At 45.7% G+C, this 18,210-nt stretch overlaps 1 protein-coding gene across 2 annotated transcripts in view; it reads right to left on the reverse strand.

The window, feature by feature from the left end:
- The window catches only part of VPS33B (VPS33B late endosome and lysosome associated), a 613,489-nt gene that overhangs the window by 494,067 nt on the left and 101,212 nt on the right, over nucleotides 1-18,210 (reverse strand). For both annotated transcript variants that reach the window (XR_014978823.1, XM_085644389.1), the window contains exons 6-7: nucleotides 17,190-17,257; nucleotides 14,091-14,136 (exon numbers count right to left, since the gene is read on the reverse strand). Coding sequence is in view for 1 of the 2 variants with exons in the window: in XM_085644389.1 (XP_085500515.1) it covers nucleotides 14,091-14,136; nucleotides 17,190-17,257 (114 nt within the window). In the remaining variant the exon portion in view is untranslated. The remainder of the gene's footprint in view (nucleotides 1-14,090; nucleotides 14,137-17,189; nucleotides 17,258-18,210) is intronic.

Below are 18,210 nucleotides of genomic sequence, written 5' to 3' on the forward strand. Positions count from 1 at the left end.
TATTTGAAATTTAATCTTGTGTCCATTTACACCCCCAAGTATTTTTAAGTGTTTATTAAGTCGAGGCTGTTCCCTGCTGCTTGCCATTTAAACTTTTTGCTGGCTGCTTTTGATGAGAAACAGATGATTTTTGTTTTGCTATCATTTAATTTCAGGACTGATCATTCAGTGAATTTAAGGAGAGTTGTAATGTGGTGCTGGAGGACCATTGAGGTCTGACTGCATAAGACGATATCGTCTGCGTATTGGATACTATGCACCGGTCGCTTTGCTATTTTTGGTGGGGCGCTCCAAGCACCCGATAGATAGCCATCCAGGTCTGCTGTGTATATATTGAAAAGGCAGGGGGCAAGAACACATCCTTGTTTTGGCCTATTAAACTGGGCATCATTTTTGTTATTCTGTTGCCCCTACCTATTTTAACTCATACCCATGTATCTGTGTACAAGTGGAGTATTGCTTTGAGGATTTTTGAAGGTCACGTTTTGCTTGTATACAGTAATTTTAACCATAGTTTTTCTTGTTGCATTTTTTTGGGGCTGACCAGATTTTTGTAAGTACTCCTCAATACTGCCATTTGATTCATGGTGGAATGACTAAGCTTTGGGTCAGTTTTTCGCAGCTGCCTAATTTCCTTATTTAGCTCTCTTTTTTTCTCCAAAGGACTGTGGATGGCAACGTGGTAGCTAGTGCCGCAGTAAGAGATTCCCAGTGAGTCCACTGCGCCTGTTAGATGTCGGAAGTATGGGAAGTGAGTGTGATTATATAGTTAATTATCTCAGCAGTCGTCCTTTCATTCCAGGCTAGGCATTTTAGATTATAGGCACAAGGTTGAACCATCAGATTGTTGGTGTGTGGAGCTCTTGCGATGTAAACTCGGAGCTCTGCATGTTGGGCGAGGTGGTCGCTCTTGACTCTGGCTATTATGCAATAACTCGTGATCTTATCAAATATCAGCAAATGTCACAAAAAAGCACTTGTGAAGATTAGTCAAATGGTCCCAAATGTATTAGCAACACACAAAATGCCTCCCCTATAGAAAAACTGACCTAACTAACTACCTAGTGACGACTGTGTATAAACACACAAAAAAGGAAGTAAGAAAGAACCCTGCTCACCACCAAAAACTTGAGAAGTATAATATATGCAGCACCCCTAAGTCTGAAAGGGTATTGTTATACTGAGGGCTCCCTTGTGTTTGGACAAAGTTATGCCTCTCTGACGAATTCTACTAAGAAAGAAACTAGTCTGGGGCTGCTTTTATTGATTCCAGGTTAGCCGGTATAGTATTTAACCAATCCAAAGCTGTAATACTGTGCCTGGAATGGGAAAAAGCTTTTGATTTGTTTCAGCTCGGCGTGGATGGCACTAGCTAATCCTATCCTTAAAGACTTTGCTGCAAAAATGGCAGAATAACAGACATTTGAGGTGAGCAAAATGAGAGTGTCAGTTATGTTGTAGAGTGCACCATATACATCTTTACCTAAAACTTGGGAACTAACCAGGGTTCCCTACTTCATTTTTTGCATAATTTATGCGACACTGTAACCTGATAGTGCACTGTTTTTTAAATAAATACCTCTATATATGAAAATGAAATTATAAAAACAAGCTTGTATAGCGCTCTAAACCCGCAGGTATCAAGGTGCTGTTTTGTGGAATTCCCAGACCACGGGGGAGTCAGACCTAAGATGAAAAAAGCCAGGTTTTTAGGTGTTTTAAAAAAGTGGCAAAATAGATTTTTGCAATGTGGCTTGGCAAAGCATTACATAATTTGGCTGCTGCAACTGAGAAGTAGCATGCACCCAATCTTGCCTTTCGAAATTTTGGCACAATAACTTTCCTGCTTAAAGCTGATTGTAAAAGCCTAGTTGGCTTACACAGATCAAAGGAAGACCTGATGGCCAGTGAGCGCTTGTCATGTTGAGCTAGGTGGACTGTGCAGAGCACTTTGAAAATCTCCCGCTTTCTACCTAAAAGCCAGTGAAGATCTCGAAGAACTTCTCTCACACTGAGATATTTAGGGGTGTTCAGGATCAGTTGCGCAGCCACATTTTACCCCAACTGAAGTTTGTTTAGAGAAAAGCTGTTTATATTAAGACAGATAGCATTACTGTAGTCTAATCGTAATGTGATTAACGTTATAGCCTCTGTTTTGCGATGCTCTTCCAAAATGAAACGGAAGATCTACCGGAGGGATCGAATAATATCAAAGCAAGTGCTTGCGGTACGATTGAGCTACAGATTAAAGTTAAGGGAGATATCGAACAGTACTCTTAAGGAGGTGCATTTGCAGATTGGTGGAGAAAGGGAGTGTGGCCTTGGAAGTCCTCTAAGCAATCCCACTGTCTGGGACTTACTGGAAGTAACAGGAGAGGTTTTTGGCCCCTAGGACCCTCATCATTCAAGGGGACTTCATCCCCCAACTAGTAGATCACCAGAAGGAGCATTTGCAGTGTGGTGGAAAAAGGGAGCATGGCCTCTGACCACCTCTCTGCCATCTCGCTGTGTGGGACTTACTGGAGGTAGCAGAAGGGTTTTTTGGCCCCCAGTGATCCTCAGGAGACAACGGGACTACATCTCCCAAAATTGAGTGCACCAGGAGGCGCATTTGCTGAGTGGTGGAGAAAGTGGGCATGGCTTCTGAAGTCCTCTCAGCAATCGCACTCTATGGGACTTACTTGAGGTAACAAGAGGGCTTGTTGGCCCCAAGGATCCTTTGGAGCCAGAGGGACATCATCCCCCAACCTGAAGTGCGCCAGGAGGTGCGTTGACAGAGTGGTGGTAAAAGGGAGCAAGGCCTCCGGCGACTTGCCGGTACCATCATAAAAAAAATATGTTATTATTATTATTTGGGGAGGGGGCCGATTTCCCGGGGCCTGGCATTTTTCTTTCTTTTTTTTTTTAAATAGAAAAACAAGGGAAGGGTCCTCCTTCTGGGCCGAGTTTGGGCCTGGGTACCTCATTCCCCGGGGCCGTGCCTCTAGTGTGGGTGCCCTCGCCCACCCAGAGCACCCACATTTAGGTATCGGGGACCATGGGTGAGCCTCAAGGTCCCCACGGTCCCAGTCGGCTTCTAGCCTTCTGTGGGTGCTGGTATTGCTTTGACAGGGAGAGAGCTGCTAACATGCAGCTCCCTCTTTGTCAAAGCAATAGTGCTCTCTTTCAGCAAGCAAGAACATTTTAAATGTTCTCGCTTGCTGACAGCAAGCACATTTGCTATGGATTTGCGGGAGCGTTAAAGCTCCTGCGAAGCCATAGCAAACAACTATGTCCCTGGAGTGGGCACCCCAGGACATAGCAGGAGCCGGCTCTGGCGCAGTCCTACTCCAACCTTCACTTTAGCCCCAGGGAGATAAAGATCCCTGGAGCCAGGGGTCTGCTACGGACCCCCTTAATTATATTATTTGAGGCCCGTGGAGGTGGCGGTCCCTGGGGCTGCGGGAGAGGGGGTTGTGTGGGCCCCCGCATTTCTCTGTTGCTTGCCCCATGGAGGAGGTGGTCCCCAAGACCGGGGGGTCCATGTGACCCCACCATTAAATACACTTAAAACCCCAGGGAGGTGGCAGCCCCCGTGCACCCCACCGCTTTGTTCTTACATTAGCCCCAGGGAGGTGGTGGTCCCCGGGCATCATTTTATTGTTTGCCCCGGGAAGCTGGCAGTTCCCAGGGCACAGGGGGCCCCCCCTGCAAAATGAATAAACACTGCCCCTGGGATTTGGCCCACCGAGGTACTTCATAAAAAAAAGACGCACGGGAGCCTGCGCATCTTTTTTTTTTTAAATGTCCTATTTTGCCACGGATCCGCGATATACACACATACATTTTCAAATTAATTAACAGTGCCCAATTTATTTATTTTTTTCTTAATGTTTGGCACTTTGAATTGATTTTTTCTCTTTTGTGTAATCCTATCCCCTCACACAGACCTCTGTAATGTTTTTGTTTTCTTTTTTTTTTTCGTTTCCCCAATTTCATTACAAGATTATTTTTATCACAAGATAATTAAATGGAAAAGAACATGTCGCTGTGCCATCCGAGTTTGATCTATCAAACCACTAAAAATGATGGCTATTGCATCTTTGCACAACTTTCTGTCATTTTAACTTATCAACTATTCCAAATTGCTGACCTTCGAAGCAATAAAAACAGCCAATTTTAAATGTTAGCATATGGTGAAGGGTGGCGTCATGCTATTATGATTATAATATGTTTTCCCTTTTTATGTGACACGTTAATCATTTGAATGTGAACGCAAAAGCTAAATATAGAATGCATGTTGATTAAGTTGTTTCTTTTTGGAGGGTGATAATCGAGTCTGATCGAATATATTCACAGTATTTAACATGAGTAGGCCATTGTATTCTAAATAATTGTTATTATGTGGTGAACAAAAATTAATGGAAAGGTTATAACTACATTTCCGGCTAGTTATTGTTCAAAAGGCGACGTCAAACAGAACGAAAACAAGACAAAAAGGGCACCAACCGTCTTCAGCTAATTGTATATTCTGAAAGATTCAACAAAGGATCATTAATGTTACATAAGCCCAACATAGGATGGGAAGAATTAGAGCGGTTTTTTATACCAATTGACAGGTGAGACAGGCCATGCATAATCACATCCCCCGCTCTTGCTGAAAGAGGGCAGGAGGGATTCAGCCTTCGCTATCTGAGCTTATCGGCCCGGCTGAGCCAGAGGAGAATAGCAGACCTCTCTATTCAACTGAACATACAGCCTTATCGTTCACACTTGTATGCGAGTGTGAACCATCTGAAACTCACATTAGGCCTTCTGTTGGTGCTAAGATTAGTCTAGTCTTGAGGCTAGGGCTGGTGGTTTAGTGGACTACTGTGTCCACTGTAGGGATCTGTGTTTGACCTCATGGCCACAGGCTAAAATCCCAGCGGGTCTACTCAGCCCTTCATCCTTCTTAGATCGATAAAATGCGTACAATTGAGTTGGGTAACAATAAACATCTGATATTAACCACCAGGATAGCCCCCTTTATGTGTGAATGCGCGCTTTACAAATACACCTTATGTAGTAAACACTGCAGTTACCATTCCATTTGTCTTTGTTGTAGTTACAATCATATCGTGCACAGTAGGATAGGATTCGAATTTTAATGAATAATTAAAATATATTCACACTTTCCTAGTGTTATTGAGTGTGCTTTTCCTTATTGAAAGAGGGTCTGCGTCCCACTAACTTTACCAGTGATTTATCATAGGACTCATTGTTACCTGAAATGCATCTCGCTGAAATACTGCTCAGTGAGCTGTGGGATGGTTGCACTTCAACTGATTTTCTCTATTGGGCGGGCCAACTGACTAAGTCCTTCGTGTCAGGGGGCCTAGAAAACCAAATTCTGGGCCATGTTCTAGAGGAGGATATAAAATGGCTCTGCATAAGGGACACAAGAAACTGGCATCAGCACAAGGGGTCTGATGCCAGTTTCTTGTATTTTCTTGTCTGCGTCCTCTGACACGGAGTGTGAACAATTGTTGGAAACAGTGTGCTGAATACTAACTTTGGGACTGTCTTAGAAAATAAAATGAGGCCACTCCACAGAACAGAGAGGTGTGAGGGCAATGAGGCGCCTGCAGATAGAGTATCCACCAGAAAGAGTGTTATTGAAGGTATTTAACTTAGTCTTTCGATGGATACTTCTAACCGCCGATTCTGCCAAGAATGACCGCCTCCCCAAGGTAGAGGCTCCCAGGGTGTGGGTGGGGGGTGATAACTGGGGCTCTCAGATCAAAATGTCTTGCAGAACCAAGGGGGCAAAGTGTCATGCCCACTCCAAAGGCAACTTTGATGCTGGGCGCCGCTGACGCTTGAAGTTTGACTGCTGAGCTTGCATTTTCCACTTTTCAAATACTTTTTTATTAGGGTTTTAAGAAGGTGTACAACAAAAGGAAAAAGAACGACATAGCATATTACAGTACTCATTAATTAGGAATTTCACCGGAAGTTGAAGACATATGTGATCATCCTGTGCTTTATTAGAATCAGAGAAAATGTTAACATTAGCAGCAAGATGATAAGTATTGATGGCGTGTAGAGCATATTTAATCGGAGAAATCCGAGGTCTTAAATCCAAGTCATCTTCTGGTTTCGATTGATCTTTTATCTCAGTTATAAAGATAACATTCGTATTTGCTAAGGGCACTGACAAAGGACACACTATAGTGAAAATAAATAATAAGAAGACAAACGAGGTAAAGAGAAAGAAAGAAGAGAAAAAGAAAAGCGTCACTAATAGAACTTACCCACAGTCAGATGCCGCGTCAGGTGTATTCTTCAATGGTTTCCTGATTCAGTAACTGATATCACCTATCACCTAAGGCATACCATGAGCTTGCATTTTCCACCTAGCATAGTGGACAAGAAGGATGCACGATGCTAAGAGGGCAAAAATAAGTATAAGTCTCAGAGTGATCCAGGATCAAGCCTGAAACATTAGCATTATAGCCCAAATGGCTTGTTATGTTAAGTGTATCTGTAGGGTGCACATACGAGCCGGATGGGCAGCTATCCTCATGCAATAGACACGCTAGAACAAGGTTCTAAGTTTCTTGTAAAACTCAAAGACAGAGCTGGAGGCTCCGATGTGCAGCAGGAGGTCGTTCGAGGCTTTAGGAGCAAGGCGCGAAATAGCTCAACCACCAGCTCTAGTAGTGCAGGGGATTAGCTAGCAGTTGGATGGATGAGCGGAGGGTTCTGGAGAGCATGCGGCACCTGATGTGGCTGTTCTGGTCGGTGGGGGTCATATGAGAGACAGAGAGAGAAGATAGATTGAGAGATATTTGAAGAGTATGTTTTTGAACTGGGGGCAGTGTAGTTTTTTTAGGTAGTTTGACATGTGAGTGGCGGCATGATAGTTAAAGCACAGGTCTGGTTTCTCCATTCTGGATGACCTGAAGACATTTGGTGAGGAGAGATACCTACAGAGAGAGAATTGCAGCAGCCTTGTTTGCTGGTTATCAGGGCCTGAGATACTTTTCTTTGGGTGTCGCATGGGAACCATTTGAATATCTTTTTGAGGAGCTTAAAGGATGGAGAAGCAGGATGATGCTACGGTAGTGACTGGGTTGGTCATCAACAGTTGTTTGTCCACCACTATGCCAAGGTTCTTGGCTTGATTAGGAGGGTTGGGTGTTTGTTCAAGTTCAGCTGGCCATCAGGCCAGAGTCCAAACAGCAGTGTCCTTTCTGAAAAGTACCACTTCTCTTTTGTCAGAATTGAGCTTCAGGCAGTTGACCTTCATCCAGTTGGCAATTTCAGACATGTGGTTTGCGAAGATGGTCCTGGTGTTGGACCTGTCGATGGAGAGGATAAGTTTGGGTGTCATTTGTGTAAGAAATGATGTTGATGCCATGGCATCAGAAGATACAGGAGAGTGGAGTCATGTAAATGTTGAAGAGTGTAGGGCCGACCAAAGATCCTTGGGGGACTCCACAGATCAGGTTGGTGGCCGTAGAGGTGTAGGGTACCAGGTTAATCAATCCGAGTGTTCTTGGAGGGTGCAATTCTAGGTTAGGGGGGGTTGTACAATCGACGTTAAACAGGGAGTGGTCCGTCCAGGTGAGGGGGATAGTTGTTCCACAATGATGTTATCGAAGTTCATGAAGATGGTCTGTAGAGATGTCCCGCATTGTGGGAGTGGTTCTTTACACATTGGGTAAGTCTGAGAGACTTGAGGTCACACATGAGGTTGATAGTGTTTGGGTCTGTGAGGTCTTCAGGTGGAAGTTGAAGTCTCTGAGGAGGATGAATCCTGGAGCTGAGCACCATGGGGGAGATAAGTTTTGTGATGGTGTTTTTGAAATTGGCCAGTGGTCCTGGTGAGGACTTCGCCCAGGGTGGTGTTGTTGGAGATGTGAAGTTTAAAGGCCATGTGTTCCAGGTGACTGTTGGAATAAGCAGAGGTGGAGGAGCAGCCAATGTTTTCTTTGTGGATAATGGCGAGTCCTCCACTGGGTTTACTAGTTCTGTCTGGCTATGTTGTCTTGAAGCCAACCAGGTGATAGCCCCAATGATGTCGGGGGCCGATGTCACAATGAGCCAGGTTTTAGAGTGTGGAGATCGTGGCACAGGAGCACTTAGGTGAGCGGTTGAAGGTATGAGGACCAGGGTGCTCAGCGCAGACGGGCTTGCCTTGGGCACACATTCTCAGAGTGGTGGGAACAGGCATGGGGCCAAAGTAAAAGTCTGTTTCAAAGTCAATTCAGTATCAGAAATGGGTACCAAGGGGACAGACAGTGCAGGGGAGGGATCCACCAGTGGTAACCTAAATAGAGTCAAACGGCAGAAGCAGGGTGAGTCCTGCTTCACTTCTTTATGCTTGTGTATGGACTTAAGACATATCAGAGGACTTCCAGCAGGAATGGGGACAGAGTTAGGGGCTGTGACTTTGAATGGGATCAGGATCTACGCAAGGGCTGCAACTTCTTCCTGTGTTCTGTGACATATAACGTTGCCTCTTAGTCCCGGATAGCCTTCTGGTCCATAAGGGAGCACTTATCATATGCCTTAGAGCCAGGCACCAAAAACACACCTTATGCAGGTTTGTGATCAGCATCTTCTTCCTGCAGTTGTATCATTGCTTGAAAGCTGTCGTTTTAGGTGGCATCTTAGTTGCCCTAGCATACTGAAATATTTGAAATCATCTGTAAACAAACAAATTTGGGAGCAGTGCTCTTGAGCTGCATTGGAAGGTGCAGAATGTAAGAAAACTGCCTGCTCAGTTTTGTAAGACTTATTGGTAGGAGTCCACATCAGAGACCGTCCAACTAAGGGATGTACTACTTTGGTATCTATTCTAAGGTGAGGAATCTGCAGTTAGAAGCATCTATCAGAAGAACATGTTACTCACCTATGGTAACACTCTTGCTGTGGCACAAAAGATCTTTATGGTGTCGGAGGAGGGGTCAGCTTCTGCATTCACTCAGCTGGTGCTCGAGGATGAAGGTGTAATTAGTGTGACTGAAAAGGAGGCATCTCTTCTCTTAGAGGACCGTAAATCTGAACCCTGGACTACCGTTGAGGCTCAAATGACGGGATCTTGTGTTAGTTCTGAGTCCTGTGAAAAGTACATTAGGTCCTGGCAAGTGTTTTCCTTGAAGAGATGTCTCATCTCCTGGTGGCCCATAGATCTGATCCCTGGACTACTGCAGAGGCTCAAATATCTGGAGCTTGTTTTAGTTCAGAATTGTGTGAAAAGTAAATTAGGCCCTGGCAAGCATTTTCTGTTAAACGTTCTTATTTTGTTAAAAAGACATTTTAAGAGTATTCTGAGTGACAAGTATTTGAAAAATAAACCACGCCATTTGTAAGGACTTACATTATTGAATTCAGTGTACACTACTGGGATACCTAAAGATATGCGTTTGCTTTTTCTTCCTATTTTTTGTTCATTTTTCTTAAACCATGCTTTAGAAACAAGCATAGGCAAAGCCATAAACTTGGCATTCTCATTATAAATGTGAGCCCTACCAACTTTGCCATTGCTTGTTTATTGCTTCATACATATCAACAACGCTTTATCAATACCCATCGCCTTGAGACCCTCACGGATGAGTAGCGCAATTCACAAATCCCTGATTGATTGATTGATTGAATATTGTATATAAAGCCTTCAGGACAAACAATCTTTTCATCGAATATTGGTTACGGAAGAATTTTTTCGATTTGATGCAGTTTTCATCTGTGACCTATATCACTTGCTCAACTGACCAAGAGATATTAGACAGGTCTGTGATATTGTTGGACATAACCATTTTTTTAGCGGAGTGAACCTCATCCTGTGATGTCACAGTCAACAGAAAATATAGTCACCTGCATATAAAGCTTACTTTTAGGAAGATTTCTTAATGTTTCATTGCTCTTATCACACGTTTTATCAGCTGATTTGCCAAACACTTTGAGATTCTATGTCAGGACTCGGAGGCGAGGATTAGGCTTTTCTTTCTTGCATTTATTCATTAGCAGACTTAGAAAATAACAGTGAACAACAATAGGACTTCATTTCCCATGAAGCCTATGGAAAAAACAACAATGTTATGCAATAGTCCATTGTCCAATCAGGTGTCTCCTGGGACCATAACTGCCCATGCTAAGTGCTGGACGTCCCCTTTCTTCGCTGCTAGCACCCTCCCTCAGATAAGTGTCCTTCCTTCAGTCACGTTGGCGCTTGGTGGTTCGGGGGCACTTTGGTCTCTTTATTGTGTCAGGAGCCTTCGCTCCATTATATGGGGCTCATTATGCCGATAGCTCACTGTTTGATTTTCATTTATTGTATTTTCTGCTGTTTTGGTGAAATGCGTTAACTGTGATTGGGAGCTTCTGCTCTGTGTATTTCTGCTATTTTTCTTGCCCCGCTTCCGTTTTCGACAGGTGGGTACACAGGAGCCTCTGCTCCTTGAACGCAGCCGCACTAACGTTTTGCCCGCTCCTATGCCGCCACGTAACGATTACCAAACACCGGCGGGAGCGCATGCGGTCCGCTGTCTGCTAGAGGGCGCGCCTCCCGGTTTCTCTTCAGGCGCTGGTTTTCCTTTCACAGCAGGACGCGAGCGGAGGTCGCGTTATTCAACGGCCATCGCCGAGCGCCGCCGCCCGCGTCCGTGCTGTCTCACGCCTAGCCGGTATCTGTCTGAGGCTGAACACCCCCGCGGGGGTAGGATTGTCATACATTTGTGCCGTGCAGCACTTTACGTTCCCAGGCATTGATTTGCTCCGCATTTATATTCAGGGCGGTTTGTGTGCTGCCGATTGGGGCCTAACGCAGGAGCCTTTAGGTTGGCTGTCCCTCTGTGAGTTTTTGCTAACTGATTGAGAGGCCTTCTTACTCCCTGTGGTTTGACCTGGGCTCTGTCCCTTTCTATTAGCCCTCTTACCTGGTGGGTGGCCACCTGTCTATTTAGTTTACTTACCTGACTTACCTCAGACCCTCAGCTTTTCCTGTGTGCAGCATGGAGGAGTTTGATGATTATTACGAGGAAGAGGAGGAATCTCAGTATTTCCCGCTGTCGGACGCGGTTAATTTCTCCATAGTCAGGGAGGTCTCAGAGACAATAGCTCCTTTGGAGAAGAGGTTGGATGACCTGGCGAACCGCCTAGACCCCTTCCCCACGAGGGAAGTCGCTCCGGGACCTTCTGGCTCCCTACCTCCAAAGTCGAGTCCCACTCCCCCGCCTGAGAAACCGCGTAAACGCCCCCACTCCAACAGGGTTGATCCCGACGCATTCGAGAGACTGCGGCAGGCCTTTTTGGACGCCCAGGCCCCCTTCTTGCCGGTGGATCCTTCCCCCTCTGATCCTCCGCCTGCAGGAGCCCCGGAGCCAGTGCCATCCCACCTCCTTCTGAGGACTCCCAGGGCGCTTCAGACGGCAATTCTGACCAGGGTAGATCGTGGCGCACCTCTCCCTCAGGTTCTGTGGAACGGTCCCAGGCCCTGGCTTCCCGGAGTGGCACCCAAACAGACCTCCTGGAACTGGAGGACCTCTTGCATCCCCGCTCTTCGCAGTGGGTCCTCTGCAATAAGGTAGCCAAGTACGTGGCGGGTCGTCTTTGGAAACCCCTCGATCAGGACGTCCGCTCACGCCTTAGGTCAGAATGCCCGCGCGCATCCCTAGCAGGGAAGGTGACGGTGACCCCCGAGATTGATGCTAAGATGGCCACCTTTCTTACTAAGTATATCAATGACCCGAAGAAGGGCATAGACAGGTCCTGGCGTGCCTGCCAGGACAAGTTACTAGACATCACGGGTCCACTAGTTAAAATTTTTGATATGGCTGAAGACGGCAAAACATCAGGTGCCCCCATTTCCCGAGACCTTGTCCAGTTGGACCAATGAGCCATTACTTTCTTGGGGAATGCCAACTGCGCCATCTCTACAGAGAGGCGCAGGTCGCTCCTTATCAAACTAGACCCGAAGTTGGGTGAGCTAGCAACATCAGAAGCAGGTGGAGCAGGGTGGTCTTTTCAGGGACCCATTTGTCAATGAACTTAGCAAGTTTGTGTCCATGTTTAACTCTCTTGACAAAGCGCAGGCCACGGTGAAGCTCATTTTCAATGCGCGGGTTTTCGGAGAGGCCGGTCGTGGCAGGGGGCGCTCGGCTGGCCAGTTCTCGCAGTCAGCCTCCGGCAGAGGTCAGCAGTTCCAAAGGGGACAATACCAGGGCTCCTCACTTTTTGGTGGCTTTTACCCCACCAGAGGCCATTCCCGTCGCCGAGGCCAGCACAATGGATGGAGAGGCGGTGGTGCCCCAGCCAATCACGGTGATGTCCATAATTGTCTCATGTCATTGCTTGGGGGGCAGGTTGGCCCTGTTTCTGGACAATTGGCAGTCCCTGACATCTGACGCTTAGGTGCTTCAGACCGTGCAGGGGTTTCACATAGAGTTTTTCGGTTCCCCAGTTCAGACCTTTCCTCCTACTCCGATCAGGTTCTTTGGCACAGAGGCGGACTTGATACACCACGAAGTCCAGGAACTCCTGAGCAAAGGGGCAATTTGCCGCTCCAACCCCCGGCCCGGGGCCTTTGTAAGCAACATTTTTCTAGTTCAGAAACAGGATGGCGGACAGCGTCCAGTGATAAACCTTCGAGAGTTCAACGAATGGCTTGTCTACCAGCATTTCAAGATGGAGGGGATTCACCTCCTTCGAGATCTGTTGCGTCCCAACGACTGGATGGTCCGTTTGGACCTCAAGGACGCCTACCTGACGGTCCCCATCTTCCCGCCCCACCGTCGGTTCCTGCAGTTCCAATGGGGCGGCCAAACTTTCGAGTTCACTTCGCTTCCTTTTGGCCTATCGTCAGACCCTTGGTGTTTCACCAAGGTTTTGCATCCAGTGGTGGAGGCTTTAAAGGCGCAGGGCATGAGGATGATTGTCTATCTGGACGACATACTCTTCATGAATCAGTGCCCTCAGACTCTCCTGCTTCAGCTGCGCTCGGCGGCGCTTCTTCAGTCCCTGGGGTTGGTCATAAACCACACAAAGTCTTGCCTCTATCCCACTCGCTGGATCACTTTCCTAGGCTTTGTGATCAATTCGGTGGAAGCGACTCTCAGCCTGCCTTCCAGGAAGATGGCGAAGATCCGCCAAGAGATTTGGCAATTGCTTCGGAAACAACTAACATCCCTCCGCCGTGTCGCCAGGGTGGTCGGCCTTATGTCAGCCTCGATTCAGGCCATATTTCCGGGTCCTTTGCACTTTCGGGCACTTCAGCGACTCAAAACGTTCTATCTACGCAGGGACTGGACTTACACTCAGAAGGTCTCTCTGTCCGAGGAGGTCAGGGACGAGCTTCAGTGGTGGCTCTCCCACATGGAAGCATGGAACGGTCGAGCCATTTTTGGTTCCCTTCCTGCCTTGGTGATCGAGTCCGACGCCAGTGGCTCCGGTTGGGGAGCACCTTGTGGCGAGTTCACCACAGGAGGAGGTTGGTCCACCAAGGAAAATTCCCTGCACATCAACTGTTTAGAGCTCATGGCGGGCTCTTTCGCGGTCCGTTGTTGGATGAAGGACAGTGCTCATGCGTGTGTCCTCCTCAAGATGGACAATGTAGCGGCAGTGCGCTACATCAATCATCTGGGAGGGACATATTCCAAAGCCCTGGCAGACTTGGCCAAGGACTTTTGGGGATACTGCCAGTCCCACCAAGTGTCGGTGATTGGACAATGGACTGTTGCATAACATTGTTGTTTTTCCCATAGGCTGCATGGGAAATTAAATCCTATTGTTGTTCACTGTTATTTTCCAAGGCTGCTATTGAATAAATAGAAGAAAGAAAAGCCTAATCCTTGCCTCGGAGTCCTTAATAGAATTTAAACTTTCCGTTACGAAAGCTAGGACATTTTTCATTTGTCACTAAAGGTGCTTTATACATTTTTATTTGTCTCTTTATCTATCCAGTATTAATTTATATATTAGATATTTATTTATTTACTTTTTTTGAAAGAACTCTGCTCTGGAGCAGCCAAAAGATAAATAGCACAATAAGCATAAGTCTGAACTAATTTTTATTGTGTTATACAGGAATTTCTGCCCAATCAATAGTCTGATCATTTCCTGCTTACCACCATAGATCCCTTCTTCTTCCAGCACATTGTCACAGGTGTAGAACTGAAATACAAAGGCAACAGTGATTAGCGCGACGCTTTCAGGGTAATGAATTAACTCCTTAGATTGTGAATCTCATTGCATTTTCCTCACATCTTCATTCAAATCATTTAAATCATTAAATGGCCGTACTAGGCTATGTGTAGCATTTAACAAATAGGAATTTTGGAGTTTGTACAAGTTCTGGGAACAATGATGCCCTAATGATGAGCCATCATGCAAGATGCCAATACAAACATTTATTTCAGAGGTGTGTTGTGCATTTTTCCTTTCTTTACCTTATTTGACATAAGTGGTACAATGAAAATATATTTGTTGCATTGTGAGAATTGTGCATTCAATCTCGTTATATGCTGATGACTTACTCCTGTATCTTCGTGATGTGCACCCCATTCCTCCTGGTATAGCACCCATATTTTACCAATACGCAGTGCTTTCAGGCCTTGAGGTCAATGAGGCCAAATCATGACTTTTTCCCTTTAGTGCCTTTATGCCTGAACCTGCTTTAGGACTGGACTGAGTTCACGGAACTCTGCTGTTCCACAAGCGGCGACATGAGGTAAGTTGTGCTGCTCCCGCTGATTTTTAGCACCGGGTGTTTGTCCCACACCGTAAAATCAGGCCGAACGGCACCACGAGCAGCGCAAGAGGGCGCAGCTTCTTTCTGCCACTCGAGCAGATGTCCTACTCGAGTGGCAGCTTCCTTAAAAAGAGTGGCAGGTTTCTCAACGTGAGCTATAGTGACCTGCCGCGACCGCTCGTGTTGAGAAATCTCGCCAGGAGGTGGTTTTGCGCTGGATATTGCTTACTTGTGAATTTAACGTTGGCGAGCCATGAGAGAGTAAAAACTCAGCTCCACTCTGCTCTGATATTTTTCAGAACTCCACGCTCTAGGCGGAGTGGAAAACCTTCACGAGCGGAACAGAGTTTACTGCCAAGGCCTATCCTGCTTACTGTCTTAACAATGCTCAGCTGACATGGAAAACCGTTACGTTTCGATATTTGGGAATCCGTGTCTATTGTGAGACTGCAGACTTGTTTGATAGAAATCTTACCCAGGAAGTCTCATTGTGGCAGGGGCAGGTGGGGTTTTGGAGAGCACTCCCTCTTTCCATTGCGTGACAGATAGCACTTGTTAAGATGGTGATGCTGCCCCGCCTGCTTTATTATTTTGCTAACCTCCCCCTTTAAATACCAAAATCCTTCTTTCAATCGGTTGAACGTCACTAGGGAACTATTCTGGCACAACACATGCTGCAGGGTGGTACTCCATAAATTGTTTTTTCTGACAACTGAGGGTGGACTAACTGTCCCAAACTTTAAACATTACTACTTAGCCTCCCAGTTACGATGTATGGCGAGACTCCAGATGCCGGACACTGCCATGATCTCCCCTGCTTTTAGGCTGACTCGCATACTGCATCTCTTTCACCCCTGCTCAAAAACACCATCGCCAGGTCCTGTGCTGCTGCGTGTGGTGCACCGTTGTAATAGATGGAGTCTATTCCTCACTAGAACAAATCAGCCCAATGCCCCAGCCAACCCACTCTTGGGAACCCCCAAGGGAGGACAGGTCACCTCTTTGAGCTTGTTGCTTGGCACAAGATAGGCCTCCACACAATAGATGAACTCTACCACGATGGCTCTCTTCTACCCATTGAGTCTCTGATTGAAGATGAAGGTCTCCCCACTGGTCATTTTTTGCTCTACAACTCTCTCCTTGAGACACTGGGTGCACACTGGGGAGACATTCAACAGGAACGTCCAATACACCTCACACTCCAATATCTTCTCCTTATGGGGACGGGGCATCATCGAACACGCTGGTTTGCTGAATCTTTGAGCACAGACAAAGAGCTTCCACTTGTCCCTTTGTGTCGCACTGGGAAGAGGACCTCGCTTGCCCATGTTCAGACAAGTAGAGGATGCCCATCCTGGAATACCCAGCCCATGACCCACGTAACACTTGTTTCCGCCTTATTTAATACGATCTACTTCACAGAGCCTATCTCACCCTAGATAAGATAAACCGCTATAACCATCGCACTGATACGGTTTGTTCCCGCTGTGACCTGTCTGATGTTGATCTTATACACATGCTCTGGGCCTGCCCATCCCCCCATCGTTACTGGTGGGTAGGACTACATGCTTGAGCAATTGTACAGGGCTATCCACACTACATTCCTGGGAGGTTTGCCTACTAGGCCTCTGCCGCAGGGACAAGAAGCACAAAAACAATAACAACTTTATCGACTTGGGCCACTGCGCTCAGACCAATCAAAACGCTGCATAGCAGCTCAAGGGAACCTGGGTGCTAACCATCACAACGCTGCATTGCAGCGTTGTGATTGTCTTAGGTGAGCCTATCCTGCTTCCTGCGCTAACAGAAGCCAGGAAGAGTGGCGGCCGGCCAAACAGCAGGTACGGTTTTTTGGGGGGGAGGGGGTGGGTATTTTCTCCCCCTTTCCGCCCCTGCCCTCTACCGATTTGCGGGAGCAGCCACGACTGCTGGGCACACCTGCCGCACTGCCCTGAATGCTTCCCTCCCCCTCTTACATTTTAATATTTTTCAAATAAGTTGTTACTCTGTACTAATGCTTGTTCTTTTACCCCTAAGATGAAATGACGTGGACTTGCTACACAATTTCAATGTTATTGTTTCTTTTCATGTATAATGTTAACATTTTCAGGTAACTATCCTGTCGTTATATGAGATTACTTTCATGAACAAATGTGTGTCATTGGTATATTGTAAATGACTATGTTATGTAAAACTACAAAAGTAATAAACAGATTTAAACAAAAAAACAGGCCTAAGGAATCCATGCACATGCTAGCTATGCGTAATTGCGGGGCCAACAAGCAGGTCAGGGTGTTAATTTTATTTGCAGTCGAGCAGCTTGGCGGAAACATTCCTATCCCAGAAAATAGCAATATCAATGTTTTGAAAAGAGGAATAACACCATAATAATTCAACAGGGACAGGTACAATGAGACTGTTTCAAAGGCAGTAATCTGCAACTAATATAAAATGTAACTCGTCACATGTAACTCACCTTTTGAGGGCTGAAAATAATTTTGTACTTCCTGGTCCTCCTTGCAGTCTTATCGGCATTGACAATCCCTTAAAATACATAAGCATACAAACATATTTCTGTCTGAATGAAAACCGAGATAAATGGTACTAATGGTAATAAGGGAACTGGTAATCAAAGTAGACTTGTTACCCCACATTTTTGGGGTCACATCCAGAAGATTTCGTAAGTTCTAAAAGGAAACTGCAACGTTTTCTTTGAAAAGAACAACTGGCAAGTGTCACTTACCCCTGCCAAACATTTATGCTAAAAAGAAACATACACTTTACAACAAGCTAATATTTATTATGAGCTATTCTCCTGCAAATAATATGAGTAAGAATTATTGACATGATTATTAGAAACTCAGCAAACAAAGGGAACTTAAGGGCGAGCCATACCTCAATCATATTTCATCACACATACCTGATCTATTAGTTTAATTTGCACACAGATTATTTACAGACTACCCCTTTTAAATGTATTTCCCTGAGGCCTGAAGTAGGAGATTTCTCTTTCAGCATCCCTCTAGCAAATGGTCCATCTGCTTTTCTCCGCAGCAATCGTTGATATCTTTTATAAACTTTTCTTACATGATAGTCTATGAAGCAAGGAGGGGAGTCCTCATGCTTGACTCATTTAAGTTACTCTGAACAAGCAATTCTATCATGAAGCACACAAAAGTAGCTGCTATTGCACCTCTTTTTTTTTAAACATATTGTATTAACTGTAATGTATTTAAGAGTCATACAGAGTAATGAAAACTCCATTTTTCATTTTACCAAATTATGAAAGTGACAAGTGCTCATATCATTTAAACAAAACTTCTTACTGTCAGTTCCCTTCCTAATCACCCCTCCCCATTGCAGATCATTGCCATATTAAAGGGATTGGTGTGTTATTGTTCCCATTCTTAGGTTCGGTGATTTCCAAGGCTTACTGCCTCCCATCTAGGTAATCTAGGTATTAATTACCCTCGGTCATATCTGGGACAGTTTGGGGT

Source organism: Triturus cristatus, chromosome 3_1 (assembly GCF_964204655.1).
Source record: "Triturus cristatus chromosome 3_1, aTriCri1.1, whole genome shotgun sequence".
Taxonomy (NCBI): Eukaryota; Metazoa; Chordata; class Amphibia; order Caudata; family Salamandridae; genus Triturus; species Triturus cristatus.